General features: G+C 38.4%; 1 protein-coding gene across 3 annotated transcripts in view; it reads right to left on the reverse strand.

Moving 5' to 3' along the window:
- LOC124712525 (actin cytoskeleton-regulatory complex protein PAN1-like) overlaps nucleotides 1–17378 on the reverse strand; it is a 287605-nt gene that overhangs the window by 21689 nt on the left and 248538 nt on the right. For all 3 annotated transcript variants that reach the window (XM_047242837.1, XM_047242835.1, XM_047242836.1), the window contains 3 exons: nucleotides 12783–13038; nucleotides 7382–7523; nucleotides 5981–6084 (listed from right to left, as the gene is read on the reverse strand). In XM_047242837.1, the coding sequence (XP_047098793.1) occupies nucleotides 5981–6084; nucleotides 7382–7523; nucleotides 12783–13038 (502 nt within the window). The remainder of the gene's footprint in view (nucleotides 1–5980; nucleotides 6085–7381; nucleotides 7524–12782; nucleotides 13039–17378) is intronic.

Below are 17378 nucleotides of genomic sequence, written 5' to 3' on the forward strand. Positions count from 1 at the left end.
CTGACATATGGTCATAGGGATCCTGATCCCTTCTAGTGCTGTGAGGGTCATAGTTGAAATCCATGACAGACCAGGATTAGTCTCTTCACTAATTTCAAAATAAGAAAGGAAAACAATAAGCAACACACAACATAAATGATGCAGTAACATCTATCATGCAACTGCTTGTTGAAGTTGGCAGTGTTGTAAACAAGGTAGTTGAGGCCTGACCTCTAATGGTATTTGACACAACCACAGTACGAAACTCTCACCACCTGAAACTGCCAATGTTAAGCTTTCTGCATTGTACCAACTTTTGAACTTGAGCTAGCAGTAAAATATACATCTTTCTTTGTTCTAAGATGTTAGGTCCCACAGGTGGGTTCTAAGCTGCATTATGAGACAAGATGTTCTTCATTCCAGCCTGTTCCATTTGGACTCCACCCACCAACACTTGGTTTTCTGAAATGCGGAGGTGGGAAATCTCCCTGCAATATATCCCTTACATTCCCGTAACCCTCCTGGCTTCAGCTTTTGTATTGTCCTTACTCAACTAACCCCATCCCTGTTCCCATTCCAGTATTACACAGCTCTCTATCCCACCAATATACCATCAGTCTTTTTACTTCTCTCCTCCGTTACCCCCCACCCCATTGCTGTCCTGCCCTCTGTCTAACCTCTCGACTGCACGTAGCTACCCTACCCTCCCTCCCTCCACATTGTCCCTGTATGCTCCCACAAGCAGCATTTTACTGTCCCCCACCCCTACCCTGCTATCCCTTCCCCTCCCCAACCCGACCTCTTCCTCATCCCCACCAACCAGTTGCCCCTCCCATCCGCAATGCTGTTCACAGTCTGGCTTCAGTAGTCAGAGACTCTGATCATGTGTGTGTGAGTTGCATTTGCATGAGTGTGAGTGTGTAAGTATGTTGTCTATTTCCAATGAAGGCTTTGTTGGCTGAAAGCTCACTTTCTGACAGTCTTTTTGTTGTGCCTATCTGCAACTCAGCATCTCCGCTACATGGTGAGTATCAACTATCTTTTTCATAATATTGTTACATTTCATCCTGAATTTTCAGTTGTTTGATGAAATGATTTTCTGTGATAAACTATTGACACAAATTGTAGCTATTTCCTATTTTCACTGATGTATAATTACTTTTTAAGGCTGATTTAATATTTTCAAAATCTGTCATTTACCAGTGTTCCATGTGTACCATCCCACTTGCACATTACAGTGAAATAATTTCCAACACAAAATGCATTTGTTGCCTATGAAAGGGTGGAAGATAATTTTAGATCACCAGAAGAAATCAAAACTACTATCACTCTAAGAAAGAGAAATTTTAAAAAATGGCATTACAGTTGGTACCGATACATCTGCTTTGAAAGCTCAAAATAATATTCTGTATTTTAAAAGTCCACTCTATGTATGAAATTCTCTGAAATTGATTGTAAACCAAAAGCAAAGAGGTAGTCAAAGGAAATCTTGGTAGTGGTGCAGCCTCTGTTTTATGGTAACATGATTCTAGTTAGCATCCACGAGGAGGATGATGTGTTGGATATCTTGAAATCCATGTTGTTGTTGTGGTCTTCAGTCCTGAGACTGGTTTGATGCAGCTCTCCATGCTACTCTATCCTGTGCAAGCTTTTTCATCTCCCAGTACCTACTGCAACCTACATCCTTCTGAATCTGCTTAGTGTATTCATCTCTTGGTCTCCCTCTACGATTTTTACCCTCCACACTGCCCTCCAATACTAAATTGGTGATCCCTTGATGCCTCAGAACATGTCCTACCAACCGATCCCTTCTTCTGGTCAAGTTGTGCCACAAACTTCTCTTCTCCCCAATCCTATTCAGTACTTCCTCATTAGTTATGTGATCTACCCATCTAATCTTCAGCATTCTTCTGTAGCACCACATTTCGAAAGCTTCTATTCTCTTCTTGTCCAAACTATTTATCGTCCATGTTTCACTTCCATACATGGCTACACTCCATACGAATACTTTCAGAAATGACTTCCTGACACTTAAATCAATACTGGATGTTAACAAATTTCTCTTCTTCAGAAATGCTTTCCTTGCCATTGCCAGCCTACATTTTATATCCTCTCTACTTCGCCATCATCAGTTATTTTGCTCCCCAAATAGCAAAACTCCTTTACTACTTTAAGTGCCTCATTTCCTAATCTAATTCCCTCAGCATCACCCGACTTAATTAGACTACATTCCATTATCCTTGTTTTGCTTTTGTTGATGTTCATCTTATATCCTCCTTTCAAGACACTGTCCATTCCATTCAACTGCTCTTCCAAGTCCTTTGCTGTCTCTGACAGAATTACAATGTCATCGGCGAACCTCAAAGTTTTTATTTCTTCTCCATGAATTTTAATACCTACTCCGAATTTTTCTTTTGTTTCCTTTACTGCTTGCTCAATATACAGATTGAACAACATCGGGGAGAGGCTACAACCCTGTCTTACTCCCTTCCCAACAACTGCTTCCCTTTCATGTCCCTCGACTCTTATAACTGCCATCTGGTTTCTGTACAAATTGTAAATAGCCTTTCGCTCCCTGTATTTTACCCCTGCCACCTTTAGAATTTGAAAGAGAGTATTCCAGTCAATATTGTCAAAAGCTTTCTCTAAGTCTACAAATGCTAGAAACGTAGGTTTGCCTTTCCTTAATCTTTCTTCTAAGATAAGTCGTAAGGTCAGTATTGCCTCACGTGTTCCAGTGTTTCTACGGAATCCAAACTGATCTTCCCCGAGGTTGGCTTCTACTAGTTTTTCCATTCGTCTGTAAAGAATTCGTGTTAGTATTTTGCAGCTGTGACTTATTAAGCTGATAGTTCGGTAATTTTCACATCTGTCAACACCTGCTTTCTTTGGGATTGGAATTATTATATTCTTCTTGAAGTCTGAGGGTATTTCGCCTGTTTCATACATCTTGCTCACCAGATGGTAGAGTTTTGTCAGGACTGGCTCTCCCACGGCCGTCAGTAGTTCCAATGGAATACTGTCTACTCCGGGGGCCTTGTTTCGACTCAGGTCTTTCAGTGCTCTGTCCAACTCTTCACGCAGTATCGTATCTCCCATTTCATCTTCATCTACATCCTCTTCCATTTCCATAATATTGTCCTCAAGTACATCGCCCTTGTATAGACCCTCTATATACTCCTTCCACCTTTCTGCTTTCCCTTCTTTGCTTAGAACTGGGTTTCCATCTGAGCTCTTGATATTCATACAAGTGTTTCTCTTTTCTCCAAAGGTCTCTTTAATTTTCCTCTAGGCGGTATCTATCTTACCCCTAGTGAGATAGGCCTCTACATCCTTACATTTGTCCTCTAGCCATCCCTGCTTAGCCATTTTGCACTTCCTGTCGATCTCATTTTTGAGACGTTTGTATTCCTTTTTGCCTGTTTCACTTACTGCATTTTTATATTTTCTCCTTGCATCAATTAAATTCAATATTTCTTCTGTTACCCAAGGATTTCTACTAGCCCTCGTCTTTTTACCTACTTCATCCTCTGCTGCCTTCACTACTTCATCCCTCAAAGCTACCCAGTCTTCTTCTACTGTATTTATTTCCCCCATTCCTGTCAATTGCTCCCTTATGCTCTCCCTGAATCTCTGTACAACCTCTGGTTCTTTTAGTTTATCCAGGTCCCATCTCCTTAAATTCCCACCTTTTTGCAGTTTCTTCAGTTTTAATCTACAGGTCATAACCAATAGATTGTGGTCAGAGTCCACATCTGCCCCTGGAAATGTCTTACAATTTAAAACCTGGTTCCTAAATCTCTGTCTTACCATTATATAATCTATCTGATACCTTTTAGTATCTCCAGGGTTCTTCCATGTATACAACCTTCTTTCATGATTCTTAAACCAAGTATTAGCTATGATTATGTTGTGCTCTGTGCAAAATTCTACCAGGTGGCTTCCTCTTTCATTTCTGTCCCCCAATCCATATTCACCTACTATGTTTCCTTCTCTCCCTTTTCCTACACTCGAATTCCAGTCACCCATGACTATTAAATTTTCGTCTCCCTTCACAATCTGAATAATTTCTTTTATCTCATCATACATTTCTTCAATTTCTTCGTCATCTGCAGAGCTAGTTGGCATATAAACTTGTACTACTGTAGTAGGTGTGGGCTTCGTATCTATCTTGGCCACAATAATGCGTTCACTATGCTGTTTGTAGTAGCTTACCCGCATTCCTATTTTCCTATTCATTATTAAACCTACTCCTGCATTACCCCTATTTGATTTTGTGTTTATAACCCTGTAGTCACCTGACCAGAAGTCTTGTTCCTCCTGCCACCGAACTTCACTAATTCCCACTATATCTAACTTCAACCTATCCATTTCCCTTTTTAAATTTTCTAACCTACCTGCCCGATTAAGGGATCTGACATTCCACGCTCCGATCCGTAGAACGCCAGTTTTCTTTCTCCTGATAACGACATCCTCTTGAGTAGTCCCCGCCCGGAGATCCGAATGGGGGACTATTTTACCTCCGGAATATTTTACCCAAGAGGACGCCATCATCATGTAATCATACAGTAAAGCTGCATGCCCTCGGGAAAAATTACGGCTGTAGTTTCCCCTTGCTTTCAGCCGTTCGCAGTACCAGCACAGCAAGGCCGTTTTGGTTATTGTTACAAGGCCAGATCAGTCAATCATCCAGACTGTTGCCCTTGCAACTACTGTAAAGGCTGCTGCCCCTCTTCAGGAACCACACGTTTGTCTGGCCTCTCAACAGATACCCCTCCGTTGTGGTTGCACCTACGGTACGGCAATCTGTATCGCTGAGGCACGCAAGCCTCCCCACCAACGGCAAGGTCCATGGTTCATGGGGGGGCTTGAAATCCATATCAATTATATATCATGAATATTTCACTTCATTGGTAACAACAACATTGGGTATACATGAAGCTATAGATTAAGAATTTCATGTGTTTATGGTTGCCATCTTTGGAAACAGTTATGTACTGGAAAATGGTCTTCTGACCCGAAGCTTAGGTGTTGCAAAACAGGGTAATGGAAATGTTTCATTTAATTAACATAAAACAGAATGTTTCACCAACAATCTACAATTGAATGAGTTAAAATGAATATACAAAACTATTAATGCAGACGGAGGACATTTCTTTGCTTTCTTTACCTTATAAAGTAAATAATATTTCATCAATAGGTGTCTAGGCATTTCACAACTAACAGGTCTGAAACATTATGTACCTCTGTTGTTGATGTTATTGATGTTTGAACCCTCCATATAGCTAACAGGTATGGAGAACTGTAGGTTTGGTTGTGAAAAAATTTTGCATATGAACACTAGGAGTGTATCAAATCATGGTTATGTGATGGCAGGATTAAATTTTAGTTATGTGATGGCAGAATTAAATTTTCTACGACGTTGGTTTTGTAGTAATGCTGTTGCATACGGTTTGTGACACAAGGTACATATTATATGCAGCCCACAATAGTCATATCATGACATAACAGATGTACCATGACCAGACAAGCACATTATAAAAAAATAAAAATATTTATCATCTGGTTGGCTGCATCATTAGTTATCTTCATGAATGACGAGTAACACAACAGAACATCTAAAATTGAATGTAGTGTGTAAATGAGGACAAACTACTATAGAAGAAGCACTGAGCAGTGCAAAGGCATGTTGGAAGGATGGATGGGACAACAGTTATGAAATATTGTATTACTCTGGTGCATATTGGTGCATGCAAGGGCACACATGGGAACTGCGCAAAAGAAATTATAAAGGTAAAAAGACTTAATATAAGCAGGAGAGAAGGAAAATAATTTACAAAACACACTTCATAATATACCAAGTGTATTAAAGAACACATAAAATGAGGGATATCAGTGATAAACAGTACTACTAACTTTAAAAAGAAAATTGCAAACTGAAGTGGAATGGAGAGTTTGCAGCCCTCAGTTTGAGAACAGATTAAATATAAAATAATTTTACCTTCACAGAAATATCAGCACCGCTACGCATCAAAAGCTGTGCTAAAACTGTGCAGGAAGTTCGATCGCTGTGTGTTTGTGCAGCTATATGCAAAGGTGTTTTCCCTAAAATGATAAAATGTTTATTAAGTTTCTTAAGACAATGTGTTCTTTAAAACATACAACAAAAGTAGTACTAGAAAATATCACGATGTATTTTTAAGAAAGTTTTTAAAAATATTATGACAATATCATTGGTGAAAGTATGATTATTTACTTTTTTTTTTATTTTTTTTATTTTTATTTTATTTATTTATTTATTTATTTTTTTTTTTTTTGAGGAAATTCTGTTGCTTTGATTTCATTTATAACAATTTTCAAATGAAATCTATAGCTGATTTTCTTATTTCTGTCCTCATACTTTCATTTGTAAAAACTTTTCAACTTAAATCTAGAACTCTCATTTTGCATTCTGCAACTACACTGATAAGGTCACATCGGTATCAAGGTCAATTTGGTAATGTTCAGCTTCCAGGTACCCATTTGCCCTCACTTCTACCACAAGTGCAGCCTGCACTTGACACTTATTTGTAGTAAGATGAGAAAAGAAAAATGTTATAACAGTTCCTATGTCAAACACTTCATTTCTAAATAATTAACACTCATATAAATAGTAGGGGTCTGGTAGAATGAGCATAATTTAGGAGTAAAACATACTCACTGAACAGCAGAAGCACATTACTAGCTTTCAGAATCAATCCTTTGTCATTGATGCACATGCACAATGGACGTATGCACACGCGCACACACACACACACACACACACACACTTGCACCCCTACTTGTGCAGGGTGGACACACAATGCCAGGATTGCATTTCAGCTGGTTGACTGCATGGGATGTGGGTTGTGTCTGTTGGAGTGGACAGAAAGAGAGGAGGGCGGGAGGCAGGGAGAGAGGTCAGGAGTGAGCAGCTAGCAGCTCAGAGGGTGGCAACAGGTTTGCTGCTACAAAGGGAGGGGTGGCAGGTGGATGGGCTAAGCATGTAATGCATTGGGACTGGAGCTGGTGGGTGATGTGTACAATGCAGTTGGCACAAGGACACAGACTGCGAGGATGTGACAGGTCAGAGGAAGGGGAAACTGTTGGTGGAAGATGTGGGAACTGTGAATTAATAGAAATGGAAGCCAGGAGGGTTGCAGAGGTGAAAGATGCGTTGCAGGGGCAATGCTTCTCTTTCATTGTGCCTGTCTCTGATTCCACTTTTCCTCTATGTGGCGAGTAGCAATCTATTCTTTCCCTATTTCTTGCTACTCCATCCTGGGTTTTCCAATGTTTAAATGTAGTTCAAGCTGATTTCTGTGAGTTTCTTGCAAATCAATCTACTGCTATAAATTCTTTAACTTTAACTGCAACTACATGCCTTCATTATTTTTCTGGTTTACATCAAACACTCTCTTGCCCTGTTGGTCCTTCATGTTGAGCAACTCTGCCATGATGTAGCGTGCATTATCACCAGATGCACAAAGTTTGTGGATGAGTGAGTTTCCATTGGCATCCACTTCCTGTAACAAAAGTTTTCCAGTAAATAGATCACTATCTCAAATGAGAATGAAGTTTATATGTAATGTGTATTTCAGAAGCATTAATACAGGCACAAATTTCTAGGGAGCAAAAGAACACAATTGTGGCTTATTTTTATCAAATACAGAAATCAGTGAGTTCCAAATTATTTATCAGAGACAATATCAACATTAACTCATGTTAAATTTGTAAATGATAACAAAAGCAAAAGCTTTCTGACTCCTGCCTTTTTGTACTTCTTTTTTCTTGAATGCATACTTCGTTCTTCAATTTTTTTTAGTTATTACATTTACTCTTAATTTTTTTCACTAAGGTGAATCCTTTATTTATGAGACTTCTTAATGAGACTCTTAATAGGTTGTTTGCAAGTAGTTTTATCACTTGGTTGAACAAGGGGCTTTTGTTTAGGAGCTTTTATTTTTAGGACTTCTGTTCAGCTTCACATACATTTGAAGAGAGCATCCAGAAGACACAGAAACCAAGAGTGCTGAAGTCTAAACAGGAAGAAGAAGTATTCTTATGTCAATATCACAATACAACTGGCCAGGGATAAAAATCAGTTTTCCTAAACACAAACAAGAAAATAGTTATTTTGAAAATTATATTTTTGCTCTCTTTTGATAAGATGTTTGGGAGTAAACAAGCACAGAAACAAACATTTACTGACCTTTTGTCACACAGGGACCATTAAGATATAGCTTTCACAATATTTTCAAGTACTCCAACAGATACAGATGTGCAAGAGCAAAGCTTCCAGAATGTCTACCCCAAGGAAAGCCTAGTGTTTTCTGAAAGTCAAGAAGTTCCAAGGCCACACTATAAATGTCAGCTTACATTTTGTATGCACGCTTTTCCAACAATGAGAAAATCCAACAAAACACCACCTAGTCACATCAATTCAGAACCTATATTTGTAAGACTTTTATTCTCAATGAAAAGTTGTATATACGAGGGCGGTTCAGAAAGTAACCTCCGATTGGTCACAGTGCGGGTTGTGGGGGGAGTAGCGACGCCATCTGTGCGTTCACGCACTCAACGGGTCAGTCGGCATCAAGCCGTGGTCGAGTGAATGTCGTACCTGCGCTAGTTTAGTTTTTGTGGCAGTTTGAAATGTGTGCTGCAATAGAAAACCCCGCCAAATGTGAAGTGCGTGCTGTCATAAGGTTTTTTACAGCCAAAGGATATTCTGCAGCAGCTATTCATCGTGAGCTTTGTGCCGTGTACGGACCAAGAGTTATGAGTGAAGTAGTTGTCCGTGAATGGGTACGTTTATTTAAAAGTGGACGAGGAAACGTTCATGATGAAGAGAGGAGTGGTAGACCATCATTGGTGACTGACGAACTCGTTCAGACAGTTGATGCAAAAGTTCGTGAAAATCGATGTTTCTCAATGTCGGAGTTGTCTACTGGTTTTCCACAGATTTCTAAGGCTCTCTTGTACAAGATAGTGACAGCAAGATTGGGTTACCGTAAGTTCTGTGCACGTTGGGTGCCCAAAATTCTTACCGACCACCACAAAACTCAAAGAATGGCCTATGCATTAGACTTTCTGTCACATTATGAGGACGAAGGAGAACCATTGTTAAACAGAATCGTGACCGGTGACGAAACCTGGATTAAGTACGTGAACCCTGAGACAAAAGAACAATCAAAGATGTGGGCACATTCAAATTCGCCTACCAAACCAAGAAAAGCCTCGCAAGATTTTTCTGCCAGAAAACTGATGGCAACGGTGTTTTGGGATGCCAAAGGGGTGTTGTTGGTTGAATTCATGGAACGTGGTACGACCATTAATCAAGATGTGTACTGTGAAACAATAAAAAAGTTACGACGGGCTATACAGAACAAACGCCGTGGTATGCTGACTTCCGGTATCGTTTTTTTGCACGATAACGCCCGTCCTCACTCTGCTCGCAGAACAACGGCCCTTCTTGAGTCCTTCAAGTGGGACGTTATCAACCATCCACCTTACAGCCCAGACCTGGCGCCAAGTGATTATCACCTCTTCATGCATTTGAAGAAATGGGTCGGGTCACAGCGGTTTGATGACGACGAAGAGCTCAAAGATGCGGTCACAGGCTGGCTCCAGGCACAAGCGGGTGATTTTTATGCAGAAGGAATTTCAAAGCTTGTGAAGAGATACGATAAGTGCCTCAATCGCTATGGAGACTATGTAGAAAAATAGTGCAAAGATGTAGTTGTAAGATGTATATATTAAAATATTTTTATTTAACTTGGTGTATTTTTTTAAATCAACCGGAGTTTACTTTCTGAACGGCCCTCGTAGATAACAGTCATACTATATATTTGATAAGGGCTTACTGCTTTTCAAAAGTCACAATGAAACTGGTTACATTCTGGATTTTATTGTGTATACAGAAGTGACAGCAAAATCTGTTGTGAACTACATAGATTGGATGAATCTCTAGACATTGTGGCCTATCTTTGTGTATATATCTCGAGAAAGGTCACAGAATATTCATTAAGAACTTGTGTCTGTATGCACAGCTGTTGTTATTGTAATAGAGTAAACATTTTTGCTGTAACCATGAAATAAATCACAAATTATTTGCTGAAAAGTTCTGAGAATTTTCATGTTTCAAGATGGTGTACCGAATGAGAAGTGTGGATGGTTTCAGATTATCACCAGCCTCACATGGTGATGAAGTATAAGAACTTTGCAACTATACCACCAGTATTGAAAACTGGTGCTGGTATGTATGACATGTCAGTGAATACGATTGACAGAAGATATTTTTTCTGAGTTGTGTGTGTAGGGTAAGAAGGAATGTAAAATGATACAAGGAAACCTTTTTCTATACAATGTCTTTCTTGTGTTTGTGTCCTTGTCTGCCACAAAAGTCCTCTTCAAGCTCATCAGATAACTATTTGAAGATACACAACACAAAACCAGAAGGACATCATCATTGGAAACTATCCCAAAAAGACTTGCATCCTGATGACAACAATTTGAAGCCCATATCACTTATCACAATTTCATTTCTGTTGAGATAAAAACTCCAGTAAATATTTCATGAACTTTGAAAAACAGGGTATTATATTGAATAGCCTACATACATAAAGAAATTGTGCTCCTACATCCACCTCTATAACAACACTCTGTGAACGACTGTGAAGTGCATGGTTCCTGTTCCATTCATGTATGAACCAAAGGAAAAATGATTGTATAAATGCCTCTCTGCTTGCTGTAATTAATCTAATCTTATCCTCATGATCCACAAGGGAGCAAGGGGTTGTAGTATATTCCTGCAGTCATGATTTGAAGCTAGTTCTTGAAACTTAATTAGTAGATTTTCTCAGGATGGTTTCCATCTATCTTCAAGAGGCTGCCAGTTCAGTGATTTCAACATCTCAATGACACTCTCCCACAGGTCAAACAAACCTGTGACCATGCTTGCTGCCCCTCTCTGTATACGTTCAATATCCCTTGCCAGTCATGTTTGGTATGGGTCCCACACACTTTAGCAGTATATGAGGATGGGTCACACAAGTGATTTGCAAGCAATCTACTTTGTATACTAATTGGATTTCCCTAGTATTCTACCAACAAACCAAAGGCTATTGCTACCAACTTTACCCACAACTGATCATATGTGATCACTCCATTTCATATTTATACTAAGTATTAGACCCAGGTATTTGTAAGAGTTCACAGATTCCAACTGTGATTCACTAATGTAATATTCATAGGCTTTTTTTTTTTTTTTTTTTTACACTTAGAGCAAGCTGCCAATAACTGCACCACTCTGAAATCTTATCAAGGTCTGACTGAATATTTGTACAGCTTCGTTCAGACTGTATTTTGTTGTAGATGATGGTGTCATCTGCAGAAAGTCTGACATTACTATCAATATTGTCTGCAACATCATTAATATACAACATGAACAGCAAGGGACTCAACATGCTTCCCTGGGATACTTCTGAAGTTACTTCTACATCTGTGAATGACTCTCCATCCAAGATAACATGCTGCATCCTCCCTACCAAACAAAACACCCTCAATCCAGTCTCTTATTTCAATCTGATACCCCATATGACCATACTTTTGTTAATAAGTGTAGGCGTGGTACTAAATCAAATGTTTTTTGGAAATTGAGAAAAACTGCATCTCCCTTACTGCCTTGATACATGGCTTTCATGGTGACATGTGAGTAAAGTGTAAGTTGGGTCTCATACAATCTATGCTTTTGAAATGCTTGTTGGTTGGCATGGAGGAGGTCATTCTGTTCAAGATATCTCATTAAGTTTTAGCTCAGAATATGTTCTAAGATTCTACAACAAATGGATGTCAAGGAAATTGGACGATAGTTTTGTGGATCACTTCTGCTAAACTTCCAGGGACAGGTATGGACTGCACTTTCTTTCAACTACTGGCACAGATTTTTGTTAAAAGGATATATGACAGATTATAGTTAACAGAGGGACTAACTCAGCTGAAAATTGCACATATAATCTGACAGGGATTCCAATGGGCCCTGGGGCTTTGTTCATTTTTAATGATTTCTACTGTTTCTCAATGCCAGTGATACTATTGTCTATTTCACTCATATTCTCAGTGGCAAAAATTCAGCAATGAAAACATTAATTAAAAGTTACAGCTTTTAGACTCAGTGTGCACCTAAATCAATATCCATATCAGATCTGGAGGAAAATAACAACAGTGATTACTGTACACTAACAACCCACCAGGGTAGCCAAGAGCGTTAATGAACTGCTTCCTGGACTCGAGTAGGCACGCCAGCCCTGGATTGAATCCACCCAGCAGATTAACGATGAGGGCCAGTACGCCAGCCAGCCTAGATGTGGTTTTTTACATGGTTTTCCACATCCCCCTAGGTGAATACCATGCTGGTCCCCATGTTCCATGTCAGTTACATGACTCGCAGACATTTGCAACATGTTCGCACTATTCCATGGCTTACACTAGAAGCATACAGATGGGGAACACTAATTACATCCCGGGGGGTTTGGGGTGGTGGGAGGAAGGGCATCTGGCCACCCTCTGCAACTAACACTGCCAAATAAATAGTAATCAGGCCAACCCCACATAGTTGTGGGAATAAGGCCTCAAGAAAATGATGATGATGATGATGATGATCACCATACACTAACAAGTGACAACACTGAAATAGTATAATTATTAACAACTTTTGATATTGGTGAATTTAAGTTTTGTTTGACTTCTGATGTGCAGGGTATTATAAAGAGATGGTTTCTTACCTTACCAATTGCAAGACCTTCTTCTACCATTGTATCTGCCAAATAACGAACTGCTACGGCATTCTGGCGACTAGATTGCAGAAAACGGCACGCTATGTCAAGTGGTGTGTGACCAGATTTGTTTGGAGTGGCCAGTAATTTATACGCTATTGTCGTGTTGTGGTTTATAATTTCTTTCAGTCGCTGAATAAGAGCATGGAAAACTTCCATGAAGTACGTGATGCTTTTCCAATTTGACAGCACACGAGAAAGAAGCCTGTTAAGAAAAAGCGGATACAAATTACAGGTATACTGCATGAAAAATCAGAGTATAATGTCCTGTAATTAGCTGGTTTGTGGCAATAATTTACCCTTTGACAGTAAAAATATATTCTTTACATATAATCTAACATAAGCCACATATTACTTCCACAAAGCAAATATTATCTTCATATAGTTGAGCAGTAGTAGTAATAATAATGATAACAATAATAATAACAATCATAATATCAAACAAATCATTATGAATAACTTCCAAGGAGCACATCATTAATACACAACTGGAACAAATTGGAAACACTTAGTTTTAAGAAAGTTAACACAATTTATGGTACTTAATTTCTGAAGAGTGATGTCCTATATACTTACAATGAGCATATAATCTTGGAGATGATGTTTCACTTTTTATAATTTATTCTATCAATTCCAAATTAATTACAGTACTGTATGAGACAGGAGTTCTCTTTACCAACTACAATGAAGGATCAACTCCAACAGAGCAGGTACACAAATTGAAAGACACAGCTTAATCTATACCCCATGGATTTTTTAAAATTTCTTCACTAATATGAAGGGAACAATAATTACATGTGAACAACAGACTTTGAAATATTGAAGAGTACAAATACAAGCCAGAGAAAAAAAATGCACAAAAATTCATAAAAAATTAATGTTATTGTTGTGGTCTTCAGTGCAAAGACTAATTTGATGCAACTCTCCACACTAGCTTATCCTGCACAAACTTCATCATCTCTGCACAACTACAGCAATTTACATCCATATGAACCCATTTATGGTATTTATGCCTAGGTCTCCCTCTATAGCTTTTACATCCCACACTTCCCTCCATTACCAAAATGCCAATTCTTTGATGGCTCAGCATGTGTCCTATCAACCAACATCTTCTTTTAGTCAAATTTGCCCCTTAAATTTCTTTTCTCTCCAGTTTTATTCAGTACTTCATTAGTTACTCAATCTACTCATATAATCTTCAGCATTCTTCCATAGCACCACATTTCAAAAGCGTCCCTTCTCTTCTTGTCTGAACTGCTTGTAGTCCATGTTTCACTCTCATATATGCCAACACTCAGTTACAATAGCTAGACTCATTTACCACTTTTGGTGGCCCGTTTACCAAACTAATTCCCTGATTTCATTCAACTACACTCCTTTACCCACATTGTATTTTAGTTGACGTTCATCTCATAATTTCTTTTTAAGACACTATGTATTCCATTCAACTGCTCTTCCAAGTCCTCTACCATCTCCGACAGAACTAAAATGGCAGTGACAAGCCCCTCACATTTTTATTGCATCTCCCTGAACTGCAATTTCCTTTCAGAATTTCTCCTTGGTCTCCTATACTATCTGCTCAAAATACAGACTCAATAACATCACAAATAGGCACAGTCCTGTTTATTTCAGTTTCCATCTATTGCTTCCCTAAGTGTCTGTTAAACCTCATAATTGCAGTGTGGTTTCTGTACAAGTTGTAAAAACAGTTGCAACCCCTGTGTTTTATACCTGCTATCTAAAAATTTCAAAGAGTGTAGTTCAACCAACACTGTCAAATGCTTTTTTAAATCTACAAATGCTAAAAACGTACAATAAATTCATTCCACACAGTATGCAAAATGTGAGGGAATGTTGTTTACTTAAGGGGCCTTGTTTTGACTTAGGCCTTTCAGCAATCTCTCAAATTCCTTTTCCAGTTTCATATTTCCCAAATTACCTTTATTTACTTTCTCTTCTCTTTACCCACTATTTGCTTCAGATTCATTTACCTTGCATAGCCCTTCTTTGTACTCCTTCCAACTTTGCTCAATATTCGCTCATCATCTGAGCTCTTGCTATTCATACAGCTGCTTCTCTTTCCTCTGAAGGTCTCTTTAATTCTCCTATACATGGCATCCATCTTTCCCCTGTTCATATATATTTCGACAGCATTGCACTTTTCCTCTAGCCATTCCAGCTTAGCAATTTTACATTTCTGACAATCTCATTTTCTTGGCATCTGTATACCTTTTCACCTGCTCCATTTGCTATATTTTTATATTTTCTTCTTTTATCAATTAAATTCAATATCTTCTGTGTTATCCAGGGATTTCTACTAGGCCTTGGCTTTTTACCTATGTGATCCTCTACTACCTTCATTATTTCGTCTCTCAAAGTTACCCATTCATCTTCTACTGCTTTCCTTTCCCCACCTATACTCCCATCTGAAGCTCTCAACATCCTCTTTTTATTTTGGTTTACCTAGGTCCCATATACTTAATTTCCTACCTTTATGTAATTCTTTCGGTTTTTATTTGCAGTTAATTATGACTGGAGGCCACATCTGCCACTGGAAACGGCTTACATTGGAAAATCTTGTTTCCAAATCTCAATCTTACCATTACATAGTTAACCTGAAAGTGTCTAGTGTACCCAGGTAACCTTCCATGTATACAATCTTCATTCTTGATTCTTAAACCAAGACTTAGTGATGATTAAATTACTCTCTATGCAAAATCATATCACATGGTTTCCTCTTTCTTTTCTTTCCAAATGTCCAAATTCATCTACTATTTTCCCTTTTATTTCTTTTCCTACTACTGAATTTCAGTCGCCCATTACAATTAAATTTTTGTCGCCCTTAACTAGCTATATAATTTTCTTTACCTCATCGTGCATTCTTTCACTGTCTTCTTCAAACTGTTTGAACTACTTGCATGGGGTATAAGGTGTGACAAAGCAAGCTGGGATAATTTTAATTCCCCTCTTGTTTTGGAATTTGCCTCCTTAGAATTCATTTTTTCAATTTTAACTAATTACCATTAACATACGTGAATATTATCTGCATTTCCATAAAACAGAAAGGTTGGCACTCAGTTTCAAAGAATATAACACCAGATCTAATTGTGTGCTTAGTTTTAGGTTTGTAACTGATTTTCTAACTGATTTTGACTATTCCTAGTTAGTATCTTTCATTACAGGGTGAAATCAGTAACTGCTTTGTAACTTAAATTCTATTGTTGATGTATAAACAAGTATAAATTCTGTACTAATTATAAACATTTGTAAGATGAAATACTAGTAATCTTAAAGTATCTATTTAGCTCTATTTGAAAACATGTTAGCAAAACCAGCCCTGAATTAATTCCAAAGTAATTAACAGTTTTGTCAAAAGTATTGTTAGTGTAACAATATTTGTTAATTTCGTGATTTTAACAAATAATTTGGCCTAACTCTTGTAGTAGAAGAAACTGTTAAAATAACCATTTTTTTGATGTATTCAGTTGATTGAATGAAGAAAGTTTCAACTGCAATTTCTGTAAATTTAACTTTAAACAATGTGTAGTTTCAGTACCTATTATTGTGATGATATATAAGGGCCCGATTTTTGGTCACGAGACAGTCAGTCCATGGCCAAGTTTCAGACAAGAAACCTGTATTGGTTAGAACATCAACAATGCTTCAACTTAACTGTGGAATAAGTGTTAAACAATTAGGCCATGTGTAAAAACAATGACAATGTCTGCTCCATATGTACTTGTTTATTGTTCAAGAAACGTGAACTTTGTGGTTGGGTTTTACTGCTGATAGATGTCCAACAGGAAACTATTGTAGCAGTATGCAGAGGTTTGCCTGCAAACTACTAAACTATTATCGAAAGTTAAACAATAGTGCACTGGCCATATAAATGTGTATATGGGGGGTTGTGTAAAGTGAAAGAAAAGGACAGTGAAACACAACTGAGCATCTGTTGGCTACATTATTTACCATAATCAGTGTCTAAATTACAAACCCCATTTTTCAGCCAGTGTAGCAATGCAGTACGTCGACATTGACGAAAATCAATAAAATAAATAAAACCAGGTGGAACCGCTGCAAAGGGGGAGGGAGATCTGAGAGAAGCTGAACAAATATCCTGTTTCCTGCCATATTGTTCCACAGCATTCTCAACAAGATAATATCAACCTACTGAGTTCCCTTTATAAATTTTCTAATGTACCTGCCCTATTAAGGGATCTAACATTCCACATCCTGGCTCATAGAATGCCAGTTTTACTTTTCCTTGTGATGACATCCTCCTGAGTAGTCCCCCCAACCAGTAATTCAAATGGGGGTCATTTTATCCCCACAATATCTTGTGCAGGAGGATGCCATCACACAGTAGAGCTATATACATTCGGAAAAATGACAGCTGCAGTTTCCCCTCTTGCTTTCAGCAGTTTGCAGTACCAACACAGCAAGGAAGTGTTGGCTGATGTTACAAGGCCAGATAAGCCACTCACCCAGACTGTTGTCCTCGCAGCTACTGAAGAGGCTGCTGCCTCACCTGTTTGTCTGGCCTTT

Source organism: Schistocerca piceifrons, chromosome 8 (assembly GCF_021461385.2).
Source record: "Schistocerca piceifrons isolate TAMUIC-IGC-003096 chromosome 8, iqSchPice1.1, whole genome shotgun sequence".
Classification (NCBI taxonomy): Eukaryota; Metazoa; Arthropoda; class Insecta; order Orthoptera; family Acrididae; genus Schistocerca; species Schistocerca piceifrons.